At 54.0% G+C, this 24,440-nt stretch overlaps 1 protein-coding gene across 1 annotated transcript; it reads right to left on the bottom strand.

Moving 5' to 3' along the window:
- Nucleotides 1–16,033: 16,033 nt before the first annotated feature.
- PURB (purine rich element binding protein B) lies at nucleotides 16,034–17,550 on the bottom strand. The gene has a single exon (XM_032875040.1). The coding sequence runs from the start codon at nucleotides 17,427–17,429 to the stop codon at nucleotides 16,512–16,514; it is 918 nt and encodes a 305-aa protein (XP_032730931.1). The 5' UTR covers nucleotides 17,430–17,550; the 3' UTR covers nucleotides 16,034–16,511.
- Nucleotides 17,551–24,440: the final 6,890 nt, after the last annotated feature.

Here is a 24,440-nt window from a genome sequence, read left to right as displayed (position 1 = left end):
GAACAGGGAGTTTTGGGATTAGCATCCCCAAGCGATGAACTCCCGCGCGTTAGCATTCAACCTGGGTGGGTTTAACCGGATCAGGTCCAGGGTGACGGTTCTCGTGGTGCGGGCCCTAGACGCTACCAGCACCATCTCCTGGAATCGTTGCAAGAGCGGATTCGGATCCCCGCCACCCGACCGGATCAGGAGCTGTGGGCGGGTCCAGCAGGCCTTGCGGTGTGCACCAAACTTTGAGAAGCTCGGGGTCGTGGAAGCTGTGATGCTCCACCCAGAGCCAATTTAAAACAGAGGCACGAGGGGCGCCTGGGAGGCTCAGTGGGTTAAAGCCTCTGCCTTCCGCTCAGGTCATGATCTCAGGATCCTGGGATCGAGCCCCGCAACGGGCTCTCTGCTCCGTGGGGAGCCTGCTTCCTCCTCTCTCTCTGCCTGCCTCTCTGCCTGCCTCTCTGCCTGCTTGTGATCTCTGTCAAATAAATAAATAAAATCTTAAAAAATAAATAAATAAAACAAATACAGGCACGGGCTCCCTCAGCCGCCTGGTCTGCCTGGTCATTGGTCAGGGGTCTTCCCGGGAATTGTGCTTGGCCTAAGGGAGCAGCCCGCCTCCCCACAGCTGCTGGATGTGGGGTAATAGTGAGAGATGCCGCTCCCTCCTGCTCTTGTGCCTTGATCTGAAATGACTGCAGTCTCCCGTGTGTCATTAACCCCCATTTGCTTGCACTGCTGTTCAACTTGTCCCCTCTCCTTCGCACGGCTGATCATGATGTCGCTAGGAGCACTCCGCAGCTGTGGCCCCATGAGGGCAAGTCCCCACCTTACAGTCTGCTTCCTGGGAAGCCTGACCTGGCACGATGGTCTTTCTTTCTTTTCTTTTTAAAATATTTTATTTATTTATTTGACAGAAAGAGACACAGCGAGGGAGGGAACACAAGCAGGGGGAGAGAAGGAGAAGCAGGCTCCTCACTGAGTAGGGAGCAGAATGAGGGGCTCCATCCCAGGACCCTGAGATGATGACCTGAGCTGAAGGCAGACGTTTAACCCACGGAGCCCCCCAGGCGTCCCGGAGAGGGATTTGCTTTGCAAAGTTGTATTAAGTTCTTGAGTGTGCCGTATATTCACGTGCAGAATTGTAAAGATACAAAGAGTAGAGGATGGCCGTTTACTGTCATCCGTCTTCCTGGGGTTGCCAGTGTGAGAAGACAGCCTTAACGATTACAGGATTACTACATAGATTCCCCAAGCTTTTACCCCTGTGTTGAGTTTTAAATTCCCTTTAACACCGAGGCATTCTCCAAAACATCATAAAGCCTTTAAGAGAGAGACATTTTCTTGGGGCCGCTCTTGGAAAGGACAGCCACATTCTCTTTTTATTTTTTAATTAAAAAAAAAAAAAATCCCTGGGGGTTTAGGTCAGCCCCTGGCGGCAGGTCGCAGCTTCCATGAACAGGAACCTGCCTGGTTTGGATGAGGTCCGTCAGGAGGCAGGATCCTCACGACCTGGGCGGAAGGCGCAGGCAGAGGCTTAACCGACGGAGCCACCCCGGGTGTTCCTCGGGTGCCTTTCCGCCTGCTTCCCTGCTAGGTTTTGCCAACAGGGAGTTCTGGAGGGAAACCCCAAGAAGGGGGAGAGGCCGGCATGTCTGTCTGCTGGCTCCCAGCATCACCCAAGCAAGGCTTCACTCCTTGCACAGCAGCGACTGAATCTGTTGTCCCCACGCCGGCAAAACCAGACTGGCCACTCCCTCCCTCTCAGCAGCCCAGCCAGCTCTCCCCTCAGGGGTGAGCTCCGGGCCACAGGCCCTTCCCTTAGGGTTCTGAGGTTTTCCTTTTGTTTCTTTGAGGTAGCTAGCTGCCAGCTGTCAACAGCTTAGAGCACTCGTTTATCCAGTATCAGTTAACAACCCTGTATCCAGTTAGCAACCTTTACATCCTCTCTGTTCGGACAACAGGTGTGTTTTCTGGAACCAGAACAGACCTTGACTGACAGGCACAGGATATGTATATTTGTAATTGTTTAAAAATTGTTTAAAAACAATTGTAAAATTGTTTAAAAATTTGTTATTTGGGGCGCCTGGGTGGCTCAGAGGGTTAAGCCTCTGCCTTCTGCTCAGGTCATGATCCCAGGGTCCTGGGATCGAGCCCCACATCGGGCTCTCTGCTCTCTCTCTCTGCCTGCTTCTCTGCCTACTTGTGATCTCTGTCTGTCAAAGAAATAAAATATTTTTAAAAAGCATTTAAAAATGTTTCAATTTTACATGGGGGAGAAAATTTAAAAAATTAATGTGATAAAAGGACAAATGACTACATTTTTCAAGTGTTAAAGCTCATACAGCCTTAGACTCTGAGGGCCCCTGCTCTGTCCTAGATGCCGTCGTTAAGTGTAAAGTGCCTTCCATACATGCTTTTTGATCCTTAAAATAAAAAGCAAAGTACAATCTATGATCCTCATTTTCCACACCAGAAAGATCCAGAACGGCCACATGAGTGACGTCGAGTCATTTGTAAGCTGTCTCTGATTCTTTCAAAAAATTCTCTGCACCAAATTTCGATGCTACCACACGGGAGACCATCTCAATTTCAATCCACTGCAGGGCAGACTGTACATTTGTCCGGTTTAACATAGGAATTCCACTACAAGAGTCTGTTCACGAGCTGACACATTCCAGAATGCTCTGCCATTATTTGGTCTGACCACACTTCCCTTCCTTCTGAAGGGCCCACATTCACCGCTTCCCTGTTTGGTTTCCGATAGCTGCAACTAAGAGTTTCAAATGCTTAAGTGTCCTCCCCCCCGCCTTTTTTTTTTACCAGCTAAAATGGATTTATTTGGGAATAATGGAGAATGATGATTCAGGACACATCAAAAGCTGAAGTTTCTTACCAGTTCATGCATCAGACGCTTGGATGAGTGATTTCCAACTGAGTTTGAACAAAATACCACCAAAATTTAGAGGCCTCGTTTACAAGAAAAAAAATGTCAATTCAGTGTATGTTGATTTTCTTTCTTTTTAAAAAAAATATATTTATTTATTTATGTGACAGAAAGAGACACAGTGAGAGAGGGGACACAAGCAGAGGGAGTGGGAGGGAGAAGCAGGCTTCCCGCCGAACAGGGAGCCCGATGTGGGGCTCGATGCCAGGACCCTGGGGTCATGACTGGAGCTGAAAGCAGACGCTTGATGACTGAGCCACCCAGGAGCCCCTATGTTGATTTTCACAGGCTCAAACATTTCTAAAATAGGATGTTGAACAACAAAGAGTGAAAACCCACAGCGCTGTGCTCGAGGACTTGCTAGGTTCGACACTCATTGTCTCACGGCTATTTTGTTGTTTAGCTGCTCTGAAACCTGTGAAAAGTTGATGACGATGCCATATGATTTTTTGTTTTAGATTTTGTTTGTTTATTAGAGAGAGAGAGAGCAAAAGCAGGGGGAGCAGCAGGCAGAGGGAAAGGGGGAAGCAGACTCCCCACTGAGCAGAGAGCCTGATGCGGGGCTCGATCCCAGGACCCTGGGGTTATGACCTGACCTGAAGGTAGATGCTTAACAGCCTGAGCCACCCAGGCGCCCCAGCCACAGATTTCTACCACACGCTGAATTGATGAAGCCACTGTAGCCGGAGCATTTGGGTCCCTCTGTACGCAGCTCAAACACCCAACACCAGGGATTTCCCCTGATCCCAGACAGCAGCCTCCACACCTCCCACCACCACCTGACAAAGCAGCCCCTGTTCGCAGCCACCCCAGGGGCGAGACCGGTCCCCACGGGCTTGACAGGAATGTGATCTGTTGGCTTTGGAAAGGGTCAGCACAGAGAAGGTCATTGCTGGTCTCTTATCAACTTTAATGACATGATCAAGTGTGTGTTCTGCTGCCGCACTCCGAACCAAACTCAGACCGGCTAGAGGTCCCTGAAACGTGCAACGTCGTGTTCTAATAAAAGTGGAAATGGTATCCTGTAACGCATGACAACTGGTGGGAAACACGTGGGGGGTGGGCGCTGAGGCGGCAGGCAGCACGGGACAGTCCAGTCTAGGGCAAGCGTCACCACGGGAGGATGGGGACCGATGGGGACAATAGGCAGCAAGACTTCAATCTCCTTTTTATATTGTTTTGATTTTGAAACACGTTATCTATTTGAAAAGGTAGAGTCAAAGAAGAAAAAAGAGATTAGGGGTGCCTGGGGGCCTCAGTGGGTGAAGCCTCTGCCTTCGACTCAGGTCGTGATCCCAGGGTCCTGGGATCGAGCCCTGCATCCGGGCTCCCTGCTCAGCAGGCAGTCTGCTTCTCCCTCTCCCTCTCCCTCTGCCCCTCCTCCTGCTTGTGTTCTCTCCCTCTCTCTCTAACAAAGAAAGAAATAAAATACTAAAAAAAAAAAAAAAGCTAGATGTTAAACTGTTATCAAATGCCAACATCTGTTTATTTAAAAAAAAATTGGGGCACCCGGGTGGCTCAGTGCGTTAAAGCCTCTGCCTTCGGCTCAGGTCGTGATCCCAGGGTCCTGGGATCGAGCCCCACATCGGGCTCTCTGCTCAGCGGGGAGCCTGCTTCCTCCTCTCTCTCCCTGCCTGCCTCTGCCTACTTGTGATCTCTGTCAAATAAATAAAATCTTTAAAAAAAATAAAACAATCAACAATCTGAGGCTCTGCGAATTTGACTTGTAGTCAGTGAAAAGACAAAAAGAAAAAAAAGGAAATTGTTTTATTATTCCAAATAAAATATTCTCCAGTTTGCCATAAAAGAAAAGGTTAGGAATACGGTATATTTAAAATAGTTCAACGGACATTTGGCCAAAAGTGAGTAGCGAACGTAGATGTTAGGACCATAAAAATTCCTGTCAGACCTCACTGCGAAGAGCGCAGTGGCCAAGGGGCTCAGGGGTCATGTACTTGCCACAGTGTTGCCAGGATGTCTTTGGGGGTAGATTCCTAGAATTTGGACTGCTTGGCCAAAGACCCGCTTCTCAGGTCATTGTGCTGGATCTTGCCAGACCCTTCCCGGGGGCTGTGCGCTCCCGCAGCAACGCATGAGAACTTGTGGACCCACAGAATTACCAGCGGAGTCTGCTGTCTGACCAGAGCTGAGAAACAGCTTCTCGGTCAGTTTAACGTTGCATTTCTCTTGTGATGAGGGAGATCCTTCTCACACAACTAGGAACCGCTGTGGGGTAAGGGCCCTGCCATGCCCCAGTCCTGCTCTAGGATGTCTGCTCGCCACCAGTTCAGGCCTGGCCCTTGGAGGGCAGGTGAGAGCAGCTTCCCGGGGAAGCCAAAGGGCTGGCCCCTCTAGGTGTGGGCTTTGAAGGCAAGTGGCAGGGGCATGTAGAAACCCACAGTGAAAAGCCCTGGCGTCCCCTCCAGATTTGTTTTATCCTAAGTCCCATGCACAGAAGAGAAAACCTTCAGCTGCCAGAGGTCTGGAAGTCGTCAGCAGGTGTATCCAAAGCGAGCTCGTGGCCCCCAGGAAAGGCGTGGTGTCTGCTGAGCAGACAAATGGGACCCCCCCCCAACCCTGTCCGGATGAGTCACTTGCCTGAGTGACGTCCCCAGCTGGGTTTTCACAGCCAGGAAACAGCAGCTGCTGCACTAGAACATTCCACACCGCTGACAGCAGCTCTCCTGCCCACCCCCCCGCACACTGTTTTCTGCCATTCTTCCTGAGAACCAAACATGCTCTTTTTGCATTATTTATACTTGAGGCTGCCTTAATGTTCTGAACTCGGCATTACTGGGGACACGATATGCATATTCATAAAGGCTCTCTCTGAATTCTAAGCCAAAGCTTCAAGGTCAGAAGCAGCGAGACGTAGGTACGGTCTCGGGAAACACTGTCGGTCCCACAATTAAAAAAAAAGAAAGAAAGAACAGATTTTCATGTTCCTAAACTGCACAATCCTCTCGTGACACAGAGCACAGGTGGCGTCACTCCATTTCACAACCTCTCAACTATGAGTGCAGGTTGTTTGCCTGAAATACACAAAGGTTGATCGGAAACGCAACCAGCAAACCATCACTCCGTTCTTCAGAGCTCACGAAATAAAGACACTTTTTTCTCAACTCAGAGGCTCAAAAGTTTTTGTTTTGCCACTAGAGAAGATGGAAAGGCCCGTGCTTGACGCAAAGGAACCTAAAATCATGAAAAAAATAGGTTGTTTTTCGATTCAGTTCCTACATCAGAGTTGGCTTTGTAGCCCAGAGTGAAACACAAGGAATAGCCACTAATGTACCTAATGAGGGTTCTGCTTCATTTCACCTGGTGAGCTACTCCGACATGTTTTCAATATGTATCAATACATTCAGGGCCACCTGGGGGGCTCAGTGGGGGTAAGCGTCTGCCTTCGGCTCAGGTCGTGATTCCGGGGTCCTGGGATCGAGCCCCGCTCAGTGGGGAGTCTGCTTCTTCCTCTCCCTTTGCCCTCCTCCCTGCTTGTGCAAGTTCTCTCTCTCTCTCTCTCTCGCTCTCTCTCAAAATAAATAGATAAATAATCTTTAAAAAATACATAAATGTGGTAGGCACTTACCACTGCTGAGATTTTAAAAAATTATCAACATTTTTTAAAAGGACACATGCTGAACGGTTTACCAGTAATAGTTACCTTTAAGGAGTGGGTTTGGAGAAAGAGAGAACAATCATTATTTATTTATTTATTTGACATAGAGAGATCACAAGTAGGCAGAGAGCCAGACAGAGAGAGGGGGAAGCAGGCTCCCCGCTGAGCAGAGAGCCCGATGTGGGGCTCGATCCCAGGACCCTGGGATCATGACCTGAGCCGAAGGCAGAGGCTTTAACCCACTGAGCCACCCAGGCGCCCCTGCATTTATATTTGTAATAGGGGCACCTGGCTGGGTCAGTTGTTAAGCATCTGCTTCTGCGCAGGGCTTGATCCCAGGACTCTGGGATCATGACCCTGGGGTCCTGGGATCGAGCCTTGCATTGTGCTCCCTAGTCGGCGAGAAGCCTGCTTCTCCCTCTCCCACTGCCCCTGCTTGTGTTCCCTCTCTCGCAGTGTCTCTCTCTGTGAAATAAATACAGTCTTTTTAAAAGTTTATAATAAAAGAAAGTTTGGAGATTTTAATTGCCAAAAAGATGCCACCAGTTATGAGGGGTGCCGAATAAATGAGCAAAGGACAGGACAGTTTTGAGGGTGGGACAGTCTAGGAGGGCTTCCTGGCAGAGCCTTGGGAGGGAGAAGTTGCGGAAGCCGGAGGGAGGCTGAGTCTGGGTCAGGCCGCGACCCACGGCTTCCGTGCACGCCCCCAGCTTCTGGCCTGTGGCCCAGCCCTGGGAAGCCCGTTGTGCACTCGAGTAACTGACCACTGCCCCTTCTTACTTACTCCCTTGGCGGTCTCCTGGCTTGACACCTAGGATGGGAGAAAATATAACTAAGAAGGGGTCATTGTCGGGTTCACTTGCACTTCCCACTGGCTTCATGTGAACTGCCTGTCTGGCTCCAATCCACTCCTGCAATGGGACTTTGGAACCATTTGTGTTCTGGGAGGGAAACCATGATTATAAGGTCTAGAGCGAGCTGGGGGTGCTTTCGGTTGAGCTGGGCTCACCCGGATACAAGCCTAGCCTTTTCCTTCTGGGTCACTGATACAGAGGAGCCCCTCAGAATGGTTTTAGCTCTGGGGACTGTTCTGATTTTGTTCTCCAACACCACACCCTGAGGACATTGATGAGTGGGATCCACGGTTCCTAGTCGGCTGCTTTTCCTGGGGCCCTAGGAGGTCCCGCAGACCTTTGTGGGGCACCCGGGGCTCCCAGCATGGAAGCGGAGCCCTGGCTTACAAGTGTGCCCACTCCCCGCCACTGAGGAGCTGGGACGCCTGAACTGGGGCCCCAGAGGTCTGCACAGAGTGCTGCGGAGGTCAGAGAGAAGTCCCCTCCCGCGTGGGGAGCACCTTCTAGCTTCAGCGGCGGTGTTTCCTGCAAGGCGTGAAGGCCGGGCCTCATCTTGCTGGCTTGGGCTGATGTCTGCTTCCCAGCTGCTAAGACTGGGTCTGTCGGACCCCGGGGGAGTCCCTCAGTCCCCGACTCGATTGGGGGTGGAGCGTGGGCGGGTAGCAGAGGCACCTCTCGCATCGCGTGGAGCGCCCCCCCACCGCTGGAGCACCTCCCTGGGTCCCCGCTGCTTCCCGCCTCTGCTGCCCACTCTGGGCCCCCGGCCCCCACTGGGGGTCTGCAGAGGGTCGTCTGGGGATCTGAGATCTCGCACAGATGGTCCCTAAGGAGGGAGATGCGCTGGTGCAGCCAGTCCTGGCCTCCAGGGACCCAGCGCGGGACTCGGCTCCCTCCTCCCCTCGTCTGGTTCTCCCCAAAGCCCCTGCCTGTTCCCACTGTGCCCCGGACCTCGTGTTCTGCTACGCCTGCACGTAGGGGCTCCAACGAGTGACCGAGCAAACTCAGTGCCGTACAGATTCCAGCAGCGGCCACCAGGTGGCTTCTCCCGACACCAGACCAGCAGGGGACCCCAAGGTTTTTCGTGTTAGATACTTGCCCTGAGCCACACTGCTAGTGTGTGACAGAGCCAGGGACAAGCTAGCTCATGGTACCCAAAAGGCCCGCGGGCCAGAAAAGCAACCCTGCAGTCCCTGTGGGCTCGGAGCTCCCAGCAGGTCACAGTGCGGTCCCGTCCCTGCCCCTGCCCCTGGTAGTTCGCCCTGGGGGTGCAGCGTCCCAGGACCCACTTGGGGAGCGAGCAGGAGCCCCGGCCTCCCTGGGGAGGGCCGCCCCTGCAAGCCCTCCCGAGGAGCCGTGGCTTGGGACCTGGGTGGACGTGCCCGACCCGCTCCCTGGGCGATCAGCTGTGATGGTGGAGGGGGGACCCTGGGGAGCAGGTTCTCGCCACCACTGGGAATGACGGGGCCTGACAGCCAGGGGCCAGGAACAAAAACGCCATGGGGCCTGTCTGGCCCTGGACCGCAGCAGGAGACGAACGTGCAGCCCCAACTTCCTCCAGATGCTTCTGAACGCGCAAAGGGTCCTGGGGCTTGCCGGCTACTACCCCTGTCTTCCCCCCGGGGGCTGAGATGGCTCCGCCAGACGGGACTCGCCCCGTCCCAGACCCACTCTGGAGGCCGGCATGCCGAGTGGTCCTTCCCTCCCCGTCCCCACCCGGCTCCTGAAATCAGAGACACCAGCACACGGTGGCCATTCACTTTTCCGCATACTTTATTTGTTACAAACATACAATTTTTAAATATAGACTGTAAAACTCCATTTGCGGAATCCGCTATGGTGAGGAGTGCACACCAGCAGTAAGGGCTCTTCAGCTCTTGTCTGTGTTTCTGTCAGTTGTGCTAGTTAGTGGTCAGCACGGGACCCGCCGGTCACAGGCCCGTCGGAAGCTTCCGGCCGTGCCCACATGGCAGCCTCGCTGGCGTCCACACCGGCAGGCGCCCGAGCTTCCGCCTCCAGGCCGTGAGCGCAACAGCCCGTCTACACTCTGCTTCTGAACGGTTTCCAGGAAGTGTGATTTCTGAACGGCACTGCACCTCACGGGCTCTGAACTGCCCATGCAGCTGTTAAAGTGCATTCTTCTTTTAAAAAATAAGAGGAATAATCTTTACTCTTTAACCAAGGTACTTAAAAAAATGAACTTTTTGGTCTCTCAGCAGATATTCCCAAGTTGATCCTATCGCTACAAATTTCAATGTTCTATTTACAAGTATTTATAGGGTCACGGGTGGAAGGGGCCTTACAAAATTAAAGGTGCAGCTTCTCTTGAAGCAGAAATCAGTTCTATAAATTCACACACGGGAACACACACTTGGTTTACGACGCACAAGCATGTGGGTATTTACAGAGACTGAAGACGCCCCCAGACCCCTTTTTAAGTACCTAGTTGTCTGTCTAGATCAGGAAGCTCGGTCTCCTGCCATCAAGATTTGGTTTTACATCATTCTGAACGACTTCTGCAGAGTCCCTGCGGGCAGGACCCCAGCCCCGACTTCCGAGTGAACCGTCTAGCGGAGGAGGCCGGGGGCTGCGCCTCTGGGAACAGAGCAGGGGACAGACGGACTCAGGAATGATCCCGGGGAAACATTCGCATGAAGGAGCAAAAGGAAGAATCAATCCCCACCAGCCGTTCAACGACACCGGCGGTCTCGGAGATCCCCGCGGCACCGAGGGTCGCTGCGGAAGACCCCGGGAACAGCCTCCTGCTACCGCAGCCGGTGGGGCGAGGCTCGAGAAGCGCCCCCCGTGCTCAGGCCTGCGCAGCCCCCGTGAGCCCCCCCGGGCCGGAAAGCCTTGGTGCGCGGGGTGCCCTGCGGGTCTAGGCCTCGCGTCCCAGCAATGAACAGCGAAACCCCCCGACGCCTACGACACACGTGGCTCGTGAGAGTCTGGTCCTGCAGTGTTCTGGGGCCTCTCCCTGCAGCTGTGTCCCTGAAAAGGGAATTTAAAAAGAGAAGGAATATCCCACTGCCATTGCTTCCAGCCAGGCCGTCCTGAACAGCCAGATCTCCCGACGCCAAGACCGGGGATGCAATCTGCCGCTGGACCTCCCGGAGGCAGGACAGACAGACACGCTCGTGCACAGGCGGCATGAAGGGGCTCTCCCGCTTGCCCCCAGGTCACCCCCGACGGACACAGTGGACCCTCCCTTGTCGGGGTCCGCAGACCTCACACACAGGGCCCCCGAGATCTGCTCCTGGACTCCCGACCTCAAGCTCGCCAAAGTACAGCCAGGCCCCCTCATCAGACCGTCTGCTGGAACCCCCCACGGGGGAGAACCCCCTCTTGGCTTCAAACGAAGCTCCGTCCCCCCACGACGAGGGGCCTGCGGAGCAGGGGACGACCCACGCAGCAGCTGCGCCGTTTGAGCGCGGCCTGGCCAGTCCCACCCGCACATCTGACTCGAGAGGCAGGAGCCAGAATTGCAACACAAGGGAGATGGTGAACAAGGGTGGTCACGCTGACGGCACAGTCCCTATTTCCTCAGGGAACACAGAATACATTCATCGAAGTCTGACTTGGGTCAAAGGGAAGGGGCATCACCCAGAACGTGCCAGAGTGCTCAGTCTTCGCGATACGCCTTTACCATGTTTTCACTTTCCCAATCAGATTTTCATCCTGACAACTGGACATTTATTGAAAGAACGGTCTGCTGAAGCCATCAGTAAAGAAACTTCATTTTAAGACCAAGGGCCGGGAACAGTGACTTTACCTCGGGAACTGGGATAAAGGAACTCGCTGTCCCCCAGTGAGCTCTGGAAACTTTGCCGGGGGGTGGGGTAGGATTTGAAAATCAATGACTTTGCTTTCCTAGATTTAGAAACTGGGCAAGTGAAGTTCTAGTTTGCATTTCCGCCCTCTATCTGCAATTTCGAAAACGGGGCGCCGACGCGCACTTTTTAATTTTGTGTATTTTTCTTAAAGTAAATGTGGTTTTCCTTCTTTTTTCTTGTTTACAACCTATCCCCCAGGCTGCCCATGTGCCCATTATCCAGGTTACTCAAGGGGGACAGCGTATGTTTCGGAAGACAGCTCGTGGATTTACAGTACTCTAAAACCAACCCTGAAAACTGATCATCTCGTTCACTTACTCTAACTTCAGTGCTGTTGTTGGCAGGGAAAAAAAAGTTACCTTAAGGCTTAAGGGAAAGTAACTTATTAAATTGTGAATGCAGCATTGTTTACTCTCCCAGCGACTGGAAGCTAGCAGAATGCTTCTGGATCAGTAATACAAACTTCCTAACACTAGCAAAGACTCACTCTTCTTACACAGAACAATATCCGTAAGATTATCTAAGGGAGCCTGAGAAACCATGTTCTACATCACATGAAGATCCCATGAATTTCATTATCAAAAAGTGCTTTATCTTTGAGAAATATGTCGGGGTTCCAATGGAAATATACAATGTAAGATCACTCGACACTTTCTCAAGTGAAGTACAAAGTAGAAAAGGAGCAAAACGGCGGGAGGCTCTGCTCTCTGAACAGGCCTCATGCATGTGACTTTTAGGGTGTACTACATTAAAACTGTTTTCAGAGTCAACAGTGGGACTTTACACCACTCTCCCTATTCTAAAACCTGAGATTGGACACCAAAGCAGTCAACTTTGTTACTTATCAGAGCAATTCTGATCCTTCCTAAAAATAGAAGACAACTCAATTGAATTGAAACTCCAGGGTCGAACCAGGAACCAGGAACGTTCCCCAGGCGGGAAGGAGCCGGACCACGCGCGCATCCAACGCCAAGAGTGGCCCGAGCAAGGCCTCTCGGTGAGCCCCCTTCTGAGCCCCCTTCGCACCCCCACCGGAGGTCACTTCCCTCCTTCCCTCTCACTGATCAAGGCCACGCTATTTGCAAATGAATATCTACTGAGAGATCAGTTGTGCATTGGTCAAAGTACCGCAAAGTGGGTTAAAATGAAAACAAAATTTACAGTGAAGAATTCTGTGCGTGGCTGACACACTCAAGCTTCCCCCAAGGCCGCCCGCCTCCAGAGCAAGGCGGACGCCCAGCGATAGCTCCGCCTCATGACACCTTGTGCGGGTCACGCTACCGCCCCCCGCCCACCGAGGGCTGGTCAAGGTCACACGGAACAAAGCATCCTCAACAACTAGCCTGAAGTGTGCAGCCGTTTTCAGACCACTCAATATGAGGGCACTATAACCGGCCTCTTCTGCCCACGACCCTGCATCAGATAAGACAGGACAACTGTTTTGTTTTGAGAAAAGTGAAGCTTGCGTCTCTTTGAAAGACCTGCAATTGACTGCCAGGCGAGGGAGGGGCCGGGCCGCCCGCACCCCCTGCAGCACCCCCAGCCCCTCCCCCGGCAGGCAGGCGGCAAACCGTTGTGTAAAGTGACCTGACAAGCAGCCGTGTGTGTGTCACGGCCACAGCCCTCCTGACCGACTCCACGCCTCCCACGGCAGCTCAGGGTGTCTGCGCTTCCCGTTGGGCGTCCACTGTGAGTTCTGGGTGCCATGGAGAGTCCCGTGGCGCTCCGTGCAGCATATGCGCTGAAGGCTTTCTCCGCGGACCAGGACCGCCCCGCTACTCAAACCAGAGTGGGGACCATAAACCACGAGGCGACGGCGGGATCTCGCCACGGAGTTTCACTCTTTTGATTCGACCGTTCCTGCGACTGGACCGCTCGGGCCCGACACGGCACCGGCTTGAGAAGCGTTCTGCCCACAGCCGCAGAAGGGATCCTCGTTCCCGCTTCTTAGAAACCGGACTGTTTTGAACATGTGATCAGCTGGGAGGTTTGCCAAGGTGGAAGGACGAGCTCTACATCACTGTTCGTAGTAGAGGATGAAAACCAGAATGACAAAAATCTGGTTGTTTCCCAGAGTCTGTAATGCCATTTTCTAACCGGAATGAACAGATTTCCTTTGCTAAGCGCTGCTTCTGAACGAGTTCTGAAATCCGGCCTCGGTGACCGGCCACACATCAAAAAGAGCAGTCTCTCTGACCCGCGGACTTCTACTGCCCCAGAACAGTGCGTGCAGTGAGGGTCAGCGAAACGCTACAACCGACCCACACCCTTCTGTCATCTCCCTGCAGTGAGGAGAGAGGCCGGGAGCCACCCCTGCAGGACAAACGAACCTCAGAGATCGGTTAAGACTTACAAACCCACCACTGTGACGTTTACCACTTAATCTTACATAGGCAGGTCAAAATTTTAATATAAATTACTTTTTCCAACACATAGCTTATGCATTCTTTGCTCCTTTTTTTGGAGGATTCTCAAATTGGTATCTAAAGATTTACATATGATATGTTACTGTTACATGGTCTAATGACTAAGAAAATTTCTCTGGTAACCAAAGCTGATGCCATATATGGTAGTGTTCTTGGCATATGCTCTATACGCCTCAGACCACTTCCACATTCTTTCTATTCAGCTAATTATAGCTTAGGAGCCACTGGTGAAGGACTGTGAAGACCCTGTCACTTCTACGGACCAGAAGGGCAAGGCCAGTTGCTGCAATTCAGCCAAACAAAAAGAAAAGGAAAAATGCGCCAGCCCCTTGCAAAGGGGAGGTACCGCACCTTAGCAAAATCGACCAGGCTCGCTGCCACTGCGCAACGGAGCCACCACCGAAGCAAAACAAGTCGGTCTGAACGGGAACTGTACACGGTGTGAGAATGACCCAGTCACAGCAGCGAGCGGAGGGCTGCAACCTGGTTTCTCCCTGCTGCCTCCCGGCTGGAAACCGCAACAGCTTCTCGGGATCGAACGCCGGCTTCGCGGCACGCCCTTCCTAAAACGGCTTAGGGATCTGTTCTCCGCAGCAAAGAAATCAACACTCAAAACACACAGGTCAATACAGCAGGACATTATTGAAAACAGCTGCCTTGTGGTACAAAATACAGTACGAGTATATACGGATGTCCTTAAAACATCAAAAATACTATTGCTCCCATACAATTTAGGAAACATTCTTTGCGACGGAGAAAGTTTTTTTAAAAAAAGGAAAAGCTTTAAAAAAAATCCGTTTAAAAAGTCTACTGTGGAGGATGAGAGTAGAGAAATAGTCTGAAAAGGGCACCAAAGTTTGTGGCTCTTCCACTTTTTTTTTTTTTTTTTTTTAAAAACCTAAGATCAACAGTATTCTGAATCAGTCTAATTTTTTTAAAAAAGCCTAATTTTATGTACAGTTCTTTCCCTCCCTCTCGGCCACGATGCATGAAGATGACCTTTTTGTAGATTACTTATTTCCCAATAAATACAAAAAGATTGTATAGATTGAATAATACCAAACTCATATAATAAAGGGTATGCAATAAATTAAATGGCAGCTCAGATAAAGGGCAGGCATGCAGTTAAAAAAGAAAAATACTAAGATTGTGGAGGTGGGGTTACTTGCCTCCTGGTTGAGAAGGTGTTACCCAAAGAACAGCTACAAACTTGGGAAAGAACGTTAGCTCCCGTTCAATTCCAAGTCGCCTAGGTCTGTGCCACTTCTAGGAATACCTTGGTGATGGGGAGGGATGTACTTGATTAGTAAAAATCATTTCTACTGAAAATCCATTTAAAATATAGAAGAGGCGATCCTTGAAAACCCCAACTTTTATTCTTGAGAAAAACAGCTGGATAAACTGGTGAAGGCCAGTCTGTTGAAATTTCAAGATGGTAGAAAAATGCTTCCGGGACACGGTCAGCATTGCACGTTCCCTTCATCTCCACCCCGATGGATTTCAGCTTCTAAAGGGCACACTGCTCCAATCACTCACCCATCATTTGCCAACTTTGACCGGGAGGTACTGAAACAATGGATCGAGTTCTTAAAAATTTACTTTAAAAAGAAAAAAATGATGCTGGAATTCTGGACCTGAGGATCTTTAGTATTTCAACAAATCCACAGACGGAACTGAAGGTAGGTGAAGACTTCAGTTTTGGTTATATCCAACTTTTCTGTGAGGACGTATATTCCATTAAAGCTGAGGCTTGCAGCCACACTGTTCCTTTTGTAGGTTATCTTCAAGTTTTACGGTTGAAAATCCAGTCAACCAGTGGCCCAAACAGCTGAATTAGCCGTAATTCAGTGGCTCAGGTTAAAGAGCCACAGGGATCTGGCTCTCATTCACCCCTAAGCCATCTCATGGTGAGGACCTCCGTGCCTGGAAACCAGGGGAAGGACTTCAGTGAGCAGCAACTAAGCCACTCATGACAGTCCTTGTGCTTGATGTCACATTTCTTCCCGTGCCCACCTCAGCAACCCCCAATGTAAAACGACCCTTATCTCTGAAAAAAAAACCTTGGCCAACTTCTAAAATCCTTTAGTAACAGATTCCAGTTGAAGAACTGACATCTGAATCCCTTGGCATCCAGGAAAACAAAGCCACAAAGAGACAAGGACACTGGTCCAGGTTCCACGCAAAACCATTTTAGACAAAATGGACCCAGTTTCTTTCTATATTCCCTGGTGGGTTCCTGAATTCTCATTCTGCCCTCTCCATGATTATTGTAAGTCGCACTCCTTTTCACAAAACCTGCACCCTCAGAACAGGGCAGAAACCAAGGCCTCTCTCTTCTCAAGAATTCCACGAAGACCTAGATATGCATGCTGATCTCAATGGAGGTGGAGACCCACCCCACAGCACTGAGGTCAGGAGAGCTCAACAGGCCAGGACCCCCGGGTAGAACACAAATGCAGCTGTCACGGATGGGTCTGGGGAACCCGAGCGTTCCCTGGCCCGGGGCACGAGGGGATCTGCGCCCCTGCAGGGCTGCCCTGACCGGGTCACGAGCCCCGGCTGGAAACGACGGAAACGGAGAAGCCTTCGCTCAGGCCGTCTGCCTCCGCTCTGCAGGCTGGTCGGTGTCAGTTCCTCGGAACTTTGCTGCTTTCCTTGAATTGTCCGCGACGGTTCTCTTGTGGTTATTTCTCGCAATGAATTGTTCTGTTTTTGAACTTTGTGAGCTTCCGACGGGGCCCCCTCGCCCCGCTTCCACTAGCCCCCTGGGGAAGAGCAGGAAGGGGGCTCTCCAGCCAAGGGGACGGTGGGGGGACGGGACGGGGGGGGGGCATCGGGGAAGCGGCGGCCTCAGTCCTCGTCCACCTCCTCGCCCTCCGACTCGTCGCCGCCGCGCCTCTCGTACAGCTTATCCCTCTGCCGCTCCTGGATCTCCTTCATCTCGTCCGCGTACCGGCAAAAGGCGCCCCCGAACTTGCCCCAGGCCTTGAAGGGGACGGTGATGGCGTTGCGGTAGGACGGCTTCACCTCGCTCACGCGCAGGAACACGCCGTACTTGTTGCAGCCCACGTCGAAGAAGAAGCGCTTGGAGTCCACGGTGATGGACGTGCCTTCCGGGAGCTCGCCGTACAGGCCGCCGCCCGCGCCCCCCGCGCCGCCGCCCGGGCCGCCCGCCAGCTCGTCGTCGTCGCCGCCGTAGTCGTCGATGAGCTTCGCCAGCGCGTCCCGGAACTCGATGAGGCCCTGCGCGGGCAGCGCGATGGTCTGGCCGCTCTGCAGGCCGCCGGGCCCAGGGCCGCCGCCGCCGCGGTTGACCGTCTGGCGGATGCGCAGGAAGCGGCCGCGCTGGTTCTCCTTGAGGTCCAGGTAGTACTTGCGGTTCTCGCGCACCAGGAACTCGCTCTTGAGCGCGCGCCGCGGCCCGCCGCCCTCCTCGGCGCCCGCCGCCGCCGCCGCCACCTGCTCCGGGCTGCTGGGGCCCAGCTGCGCGTAGTGCTCGATGAAGTCGCCCAGGTAGTCGCGGAACTCGGCGGCCACCGCCATGGACAGCGTCAGGCGGCTCTTGGAGCCCCCCGCGCCCACCTCGGCGATCTTCAGGAAGCGGCCCTTGGCGTTCTGCTTCACGTCCAGGTAGAAGCGCTTGTTCTGGATGTCCAGCCGCTTCGAGGCCAGCTCCTGCGTCTCCTGCTCGCCGCCGCGCGCCGCGGGCTGGAAGCCGCCGGGCCCGCCGCCGCCGCCGCGTTCGCTGCCACTGTCGCCGTCCGCCATCTTCTCGGCCGCCGCCGCCGCCGCGCTTCGGCCGCCGCCGCCGCCCGCCGCGCTCGCGCCCGCCCTCCGCCCTGTGGCTCGCTCTCCGGGGCCCCCAGCCTCGCCCGCCGGCCGCTCACGCGCTCCCGCCGCTCATCGCCGGCCGCCGCCGCCCCCCATCGCCCCGCGCTCCGCCCCGCCACTTCCGTCCGGTTCGCGCCAGCTTCCGGCGCGTGCCCCTGACGACACCCGCCCCGCCGACACGCCCTCGCGGCCGGAAGCGCCAGGCGCCGCGGCGGCGGTGGGGCGCAGGACAGTGACGTCACGGCGCGCGGCGCCCTGGGAAGCGGAGAGAGTCCCGGGAGGGGGAGAACGTCCAAGAATGGGGAGGGCGCGGGAGGGCTAGGGGCGGAGACGGTGTGCGTCCGGTTTGCGGTCGCGTGTCTCCCGGGTGCCAGACCCGTCGAGATAACTGCGGTCCTTGTAGGAACAGCCGTTACAACTGTGGCGACCTCTAGAGGGAGAGTCATTAATGGAGGGAGGAGGCCGGGGTCGTCCGCGCTCAGAACAAAGCTGACCCGGTAGCGTTGCTGGGCAACGGCCCGGGAGCGGCGGGCGTTGCGCGTCACGTGGGCGCGGTGACGTTATCGCTGCGGGCGGGAGGGGAGGGGTGCGCATCTTCCGTCCGCCGCCGTGTGGGCGCGGGCGGGCGGGGCGGAAAAGCGTCGGGGCCGGGGAGGACGTGGGACCCTCCCGGCGCCGCAGCCCGTTCGGCCTCCGCGAAGGGTGTCCCCGCGGCCGGGCGCAGCTCGGAACGACCCGCCGCCCCTCTGCTCTCGCGGGGCAGCCCGGCTCTGCCGGGCGGGTAGCATCTTGGGCTTGGGTTCGGAGCCGGGGTCTCGCCCCTTGCGTGTATTTGGTGATCACGTGTTTCTCAGACCCTTTACAGTTCGTGTTTAAACTTGTGATGACGTCATGCCTCAGGGTTTTTCTCGGTGACATTTGGCTACACCCTGTGGAGCAGAGAATCTGAGCCGTGTCCGTCAGACGGCCAGCTGTCCCCTGCCGTTTGGTGGACGGGGACGGATCCCGGCAGGTGGGGGTGGGGGTGGTGATCTCGGGCGGACGGAGCACCTGTTCCCAGACGGCAGGAAGTCTGGTTTGGCTGGAGCCCAGGGTCTGCGCGGAGGGGGCGGGGAACACCGCCGCGGGAGGGCCTTGACCTCTAGGCAGGGGGTGGGGGCAGAGCTGTGTGAGCGGCCGAGTGACATGTGTCTGCTCTGTAGTTGGAGGAGGTGACCGCGGGCACGGGACAGCATGGCGGGGTCCGTTAGCGGCGACAGCTGTGTTGTAGCCCCAAGGGAGCAGGGACTGGATGTGGCTGGTGCCGAGGGAGGGAGCATGTGAGGCCTTTGGGGCAAGAGAAGCTTCAAGATTTAAAAACCCGATGTCGGGGGAGGCAAGAGGAGTCGGCGTTGATGTTAGACGGCCCAAGGCTGCTGGGGAGGACCAGCCCTGGAGATGATGGGGAGCACTGAGCGGAGACCTCCGGGTCCCATCCCTGAGGTGCGCCTCCCCCATGCAACTCACAGAGAATGGAGCACAGCGGGATGAGCTTTGGTGCATTTTTGTGGTATCACATTCCTTGTCCCGAGGTTTATTTCTTCTCAATGGCCTTAAACACCTGCTGTGGCTGCCTTATGGCAAATCCAGCACAGATGCGCGGGGTGCGAGTGTCAGGTGGCGTGTTAAATTTAAAGAGCTGGCTGGCTGCCAAGAAGAGACAGGGTCTGTGGGACGCAGACAAACTCAGTGGAGGAGAGGGGCAGCAGGTTTGGGAACCACACATGGGATGGATCTGACCTTAGCTCCCAGGAGACAGTGTCGAGGGATCAGGGAGGCAGACAAGATGGGAGGACAAAGACTGAGGAGTCGGTGGTACAGTTCGTACTGACTCTGCATATCCACTGCCCACAGGTCCCGGGGATGGGCAAAAGTCACCCAGCTCCAAGAGGTGGAGTGGAGATCCCCGATCGCGTCGCAATTCTAAGTTCTCTTTCTTACGCCGCCATTTGGGAGTACGGAAGCCAGATGTCCCGGTGGTACAGAGTGAATGTGGGTGGGGAAGGACGCACCCAGCAAACAGGCGTCCAGCTGCCTTCCGCAGGCCTGAGCCGGCTCTGAAGCTGGGGAGCACAGAGGGGGGTGGTCATTCAGTGAGGGCCTGCAGTGGCCAGGAGATGGGCTCGGAGGGAAGGGCTCGGCCCTGGCAGGTGAGCGGGGAGCGTAGACAAGAGACAGGAGCTCCTGGTGCGGAGGCGAGAAGATGGGGCTTTCTGCCAAAGGCCGAGTTGGCACCAGGGCCTGAGTGAGGCCTCCTGCCGAGGAGGAGGCTTGGGCACGACTAGAATCTCCCTGAGCAGCTGGTCTGGCCGAGGCTGGGGCCAAAGCTTGCTGTTTCCTGCAGCTGCCGTGAGCAGCTGGTGCTGGGCGGGAGATGCAGACGGCGGTGGGCCTTGCCAGGGCTGAGGAGACACACGAGGGACTGGGGTCGGTGGCCTCATATGACCAGCCCTTCTCCCAGTTCTTGCTCCACACCCCTGTTGTTCCTATTAAGCTTAAAATGGAAACTGAGCGGTTCAAGAGTAGCACTCTTGACCCACATCCCCCAAAGAGCACGTTTGTTCTCTCTCTCCTTTTTCTTCCCCCAGAACTATCTGAGAATGAGCGGCAGACAGGATGCCATGGTGTCCGGGGGCGCCCTCGTCGCAGGCACTGGCACGGAGACTCCCGGCTGCACCCCGTTTGCGGATCTGTCTCAGCGTGACGCTCTGGTCACGATTCCCAGCTGGCGTGCATCAGTACCTCCAGCGACATCTTGGTTTGCTCATGCACAGGCTGAAGAGATTGCCTCATCCAGGCTGGCAGAAGGCCCACACTGCTGTCGTTCTGGGCGTTTTTGTCTCCTGTGAGGTAGAAAATCAATTCCTTGCTCCGGTGTGGAGTTCCAGGCACAGTTTCTAGCCTTGGGGCTTCTCAGTCAATGCCCTAGCTCTCCAGGATTCGAAGCTGCTCTTGGCCTTAAAACAAGCTCTTGGGCACTCCCAGAGGCTGCAGACAGCTTCACTTGTCAGCCCCGTGTAGCCTGTGCTCACCAGCACTGCCTGGGGCCTTGGGAGCCCCAGGAGAGGTGGAGTCCCTCTTGGAAAGACCCCAGCCTCCACTGCCCAGCACTTGGTGACGGTGAGCGGCTTCCCTCCAGCTTCCCAGCCCTCAGCGTGCTCCCTGGGCGGCCCATGAGCTCCAGAGCAGCTTTCCCCCTCCTTGCCGATGTTTGTCCTGGGTGTGTGGATGTCTCCCTCAGGCACACGCGCATCAAACCCAGAAGTACTTTTTGTCTTTGGGGGAAAGTATGTTTGTCAGACGAGAGGGATGAAACCCGCAACAGAACAACCTTGAAAGAAACAGGATCCCAGGGTGCCTGGCTGTCTTGGTCGGTAGAGCATGTGACTCTTGGCCTTACGAGTTGTAAGTTCAAGCCCCGTGTTGGCCCTGGAGCCTACTTAAAAAAAAATAAAATTGGGGCGCCTGGGTGGCTCAGTGGGTTAAGTGTCTGACTCTGATTTCAGATCAGGTCTTGATCTCAGGGTTGGGAGTTCAAGCCCTGCAGTGGGCTCCACGGTGGGCGTAGAGTGTACTTAAAAAATTAAATTAAAAATAAAATTCATAAAAGGGAACAGGATTCCTAGAAATGGAACAGTCAGAAGTTGTAGTCGCTGGTTATGCATAAGCAGGTCTGGGGAGGCCATGACTAGGGTCACTCGTGCCTCGAATGGAGGTCAGCCTCTCCTGGGGGACAGCAGGGCGTGAGGAGCCCCCTCCCAGCTGCTCGGGGACATGTTTGACCTTTCCCAGTGACCCTGCCTGACCTGAGGTCTCCACAGAGCCGGACAGCAGCCGTCTTTTCTGGCTGCTTGTTCGATCCAGAATATCTTAGGGTTTTGCCCTCACCCCAGAGCTTCCTGGGAAGTTTGCTTCTGCCTCTCTTGGCCCTTCCAGAAGGCCGTCTGGCTCAGCCCTGGTCCCCTGCCCGGTGAGTCCTTGTGCCCTTGCTCAGGCAGCCTCCCTTAGGCTGGTGACGCCCAGGCCTCCGCTGCGCACAGAGCAAGGCCACATGGTTGAGAGACCCAGGGGTGGAGATGGAGACCAACCCTGTGACCTGGGGTTACAGTCTGAGGTGCCCGTTCGAGCTGACGGTTTCAGTCCACGAACTGGCGCGTGCACTTGCACAGAGACGTGGGAAGATGCAGAAGCATATGCCCGCGGACACACAGACGTGGGCGCGCGTCTGCATTTCCTCAAAGCAGCGGCACGCCAGCCGCAGCAGGCACACAGCACCACATCGTGGTCTCTAAGTTCTGTTCTCTGCTGGGAGGAACCAGAGCTGCTCCAAGAAAGGCCTGACTCCGGGACGGGGCGGAGTGAGCGCAGGCTGAGCCTGGAGAACTGGTGGCGGCAAGTGCTCAGAATGCGAGGGGGATGCCCCAAAAGGTCCCTCGGGCTGGCTAGGTCTGGGACCACATAAACATCAGAGAACGACAGCCACAGACTATAGCCGGTGACGAAGATCAGAATCCTCTGTGCACCTCCTGAGGCGAATGAGAGAAGGAAAGCCTGCCCGTACCGGAAAAAGGCCGACAATAAGGAAGAGAAGATGAAATTTGAGAAACATTTAGCGGCCAGCAGAGTAACAATGGACAAAAAGATCTCCAGGAGATGTTGAGCCTGGCGGGTAGAGCTTGCTGAGTGAGGCAGGTGTGTGCCTGGTCCCAGTGCAGGTCCACGCGGGACACACCCGCTGCCCCGCTGCGTCCCCAGGGCTTCCCGCCGTGGTTCCCCTGAGCGTTCCCGCCAAGAATGTCCATCATGTAATGATACTGTGTGAATTTTCTGGCTGTGACTGTGAACAATGGCTGTAGCCACACGGAAACATTGGAAAGTGCAAAGGGCTTTGGGGCTGCAGTTTATAGAAAGACGTGCACGTGTGCAGAGTGACGGAGCATGAAGGGACAGTGTCAGCTGTGGGACAGTGGGTGGGGCCTGTGCAGGAATTCTCACTCACCTGGCTTCTCTCCTAGAGCTCTGCAGGTATAGCTGAATAATTCAGTTGGCAATGTGTTTTTTTTTTTAAGATTTTATTTACTCATTTGAGAGGGAGTGTGCAAGCAGGGGGAGCAGCAGAAGGAGAAGGAGAAGCAGACTCCCTGCCAAGCAGGGAGCCGGATGCGGGACTCGATCCCAGGACCCTGAGATCATGACCTGAGCCGAATGCAGACACTGAACCCACTGAGCTCCCCAGCATCCCGGGTTTTATTACAATAGTATTAAGAACAAACAAATGATAAAAAGAGAACCTGGTATATGAACTAATGTTAAGAATACTTGATAGGGGCACCTGGGTGGCTCAGTGGGTTAAGCCTCTGCCTCCGGCTCCAGTCGTGATCTCAGGGTCCTGGGATCGAGCCCCGCTGCTCAGCGGGGACCCTGCCCCCCCCACCCGCCTGCCTCTCTGTCTACTTGTGATCTCTCTCTGTCAAATAGATAAATAAAATCTTAAAAAAAAAAAAAGCCAAACATCACAATAAAGCGGGTCAGATGAATTTTTTTGGTTTCCCAGTGCATATGAAAATTAGATTTGGGGCGCCTGGGTGGCTCAGTGGCTTAAAGCCTCTGCCTTCGGCTCGGGTCATGATCCCAGGGTCCTGGGATCGATCCCCGCATCGGTCTCTCTGCTCAGTGGGGAGCCTGCTTCCTCTTCTCTCTCTCTGCCTACTTGTGATCTCTGTCTGTCAAATAAATAAATAAAATCTTTAAAAAAAAAAAAAAGAAAATTAGATTTACCCTGTGGGTTCTGTGTGCAGTAGCATGACCTTTAGAAAGAACCTACAAGCCTTAATTAAAACATCCTTTTTTGCTGAAGTAAACTATATTATCACGTGAGCTGTCCATGAATCATCATCACTGACCAGAGATCACCATAATGGGTAAAATAGTAATGAAAAAGCTTAAAATCTTACAAGAATCACCAAAATGGGCTGCAGATATTAAATGAGCAAATGCTGCTGGAAAAAATGGTGCCCATAGACGTGCTCAACCAGGTTTGCCAGAAATCTAAAATTTGTAAAAAAAAAAAACAAAAAACCCCAAAAAAACCAAAATCCATGAAATACAATAAAGCAAAGTGAAATTCAATGAAGTGTGCCTGTGCATGTATATAGAGAGCGTGAGAAAGCGAGAGAGAAATTAATTTTAAGGAATTGCTCATACTGTTGTGGGCACTGGCAGCAGCTGGAGACCCAGCAAGGAACTGATGTTGCATCTGGAGGCAGAGTTACCCCTTCTCCCCCTGGGGGGAGCCTCAAACTTTTTCTCTTAAGGCCTTCAACTGATTGGATGAGGCCCACCCGCGTAATGGAGGGTGTTCCGCTTTAACCAGAGTCTGCTGATGTAAATGTTGACCTCACCTAAACCAAACTTTCACCCTGACATCTGGATTGGTGTTTGACCAAATATCTGGGTGCTGGGGCCTGGCCAAGCTTTTACCCCCCATCATGGTGTGAAGACGTGCACATTTCTTTGTCTAGCTGGAGTGAATCGTGTTCACTGCTGTATAAGACACTCTGGGGGCACCTGGGTGGCTCCGTCGTTAGGTGTCCTGCCTTTGGCTCAGGTCATGATCCCAGGGTCCTGGGATGGAGCCCCAAGTCAGGTTCCCTGCTTGGCGGGAAGCCTGCTTTCCCTCTTCCACTCCCCCAGCTGGTGGTCCTGCTCTCACTGTGTCTCTCTGTCAAATAAATAAATAAAATCTTAAAAAAAAAAAAAAAAAGACGCTATAGGGAAATGCCACCAGCTTGCGGCTTCAGGGTCATGGCTGCTGCCACCAACAGGCCGGGGGACTCTGGAACTTGTTTTCTGGGGCACACAGGTGGGGCTTGGCTTGGGTGAACACCCAGGAGCCCTTTCCCGAGCTGT

The sequence above is a fragment of the Lontra canadensis genome, unplaced genomic scaffold, assembly GCF_010015895.1.
Source record: "Lontra canadensis isolate GAN:19392208 unplaced genomic scaffold, GSC_riverotter_1.0 scaffold54, whole genome shotgun sequence".
Taxonomy (NCBI): domain Eukaryota; kingdom Metazoa; phylum Chordata; class Mammalia; order Carnivora; family Mustelidae; genus Lontra; species Lontra canadensis.
This window is presented reverse-complemented; position numbering and strand designations above follow the sequence as displayed.

What these genes read in the sequence shown, in the direction of transcription:
- PURB (XM_032875040.1), bottom strand. Translation starts at nt 17,429, where the DNA reads ATGGCGGACGGCGACAGTGGCAGCGAACGCGGCGGCGGCGGCGGGCCC.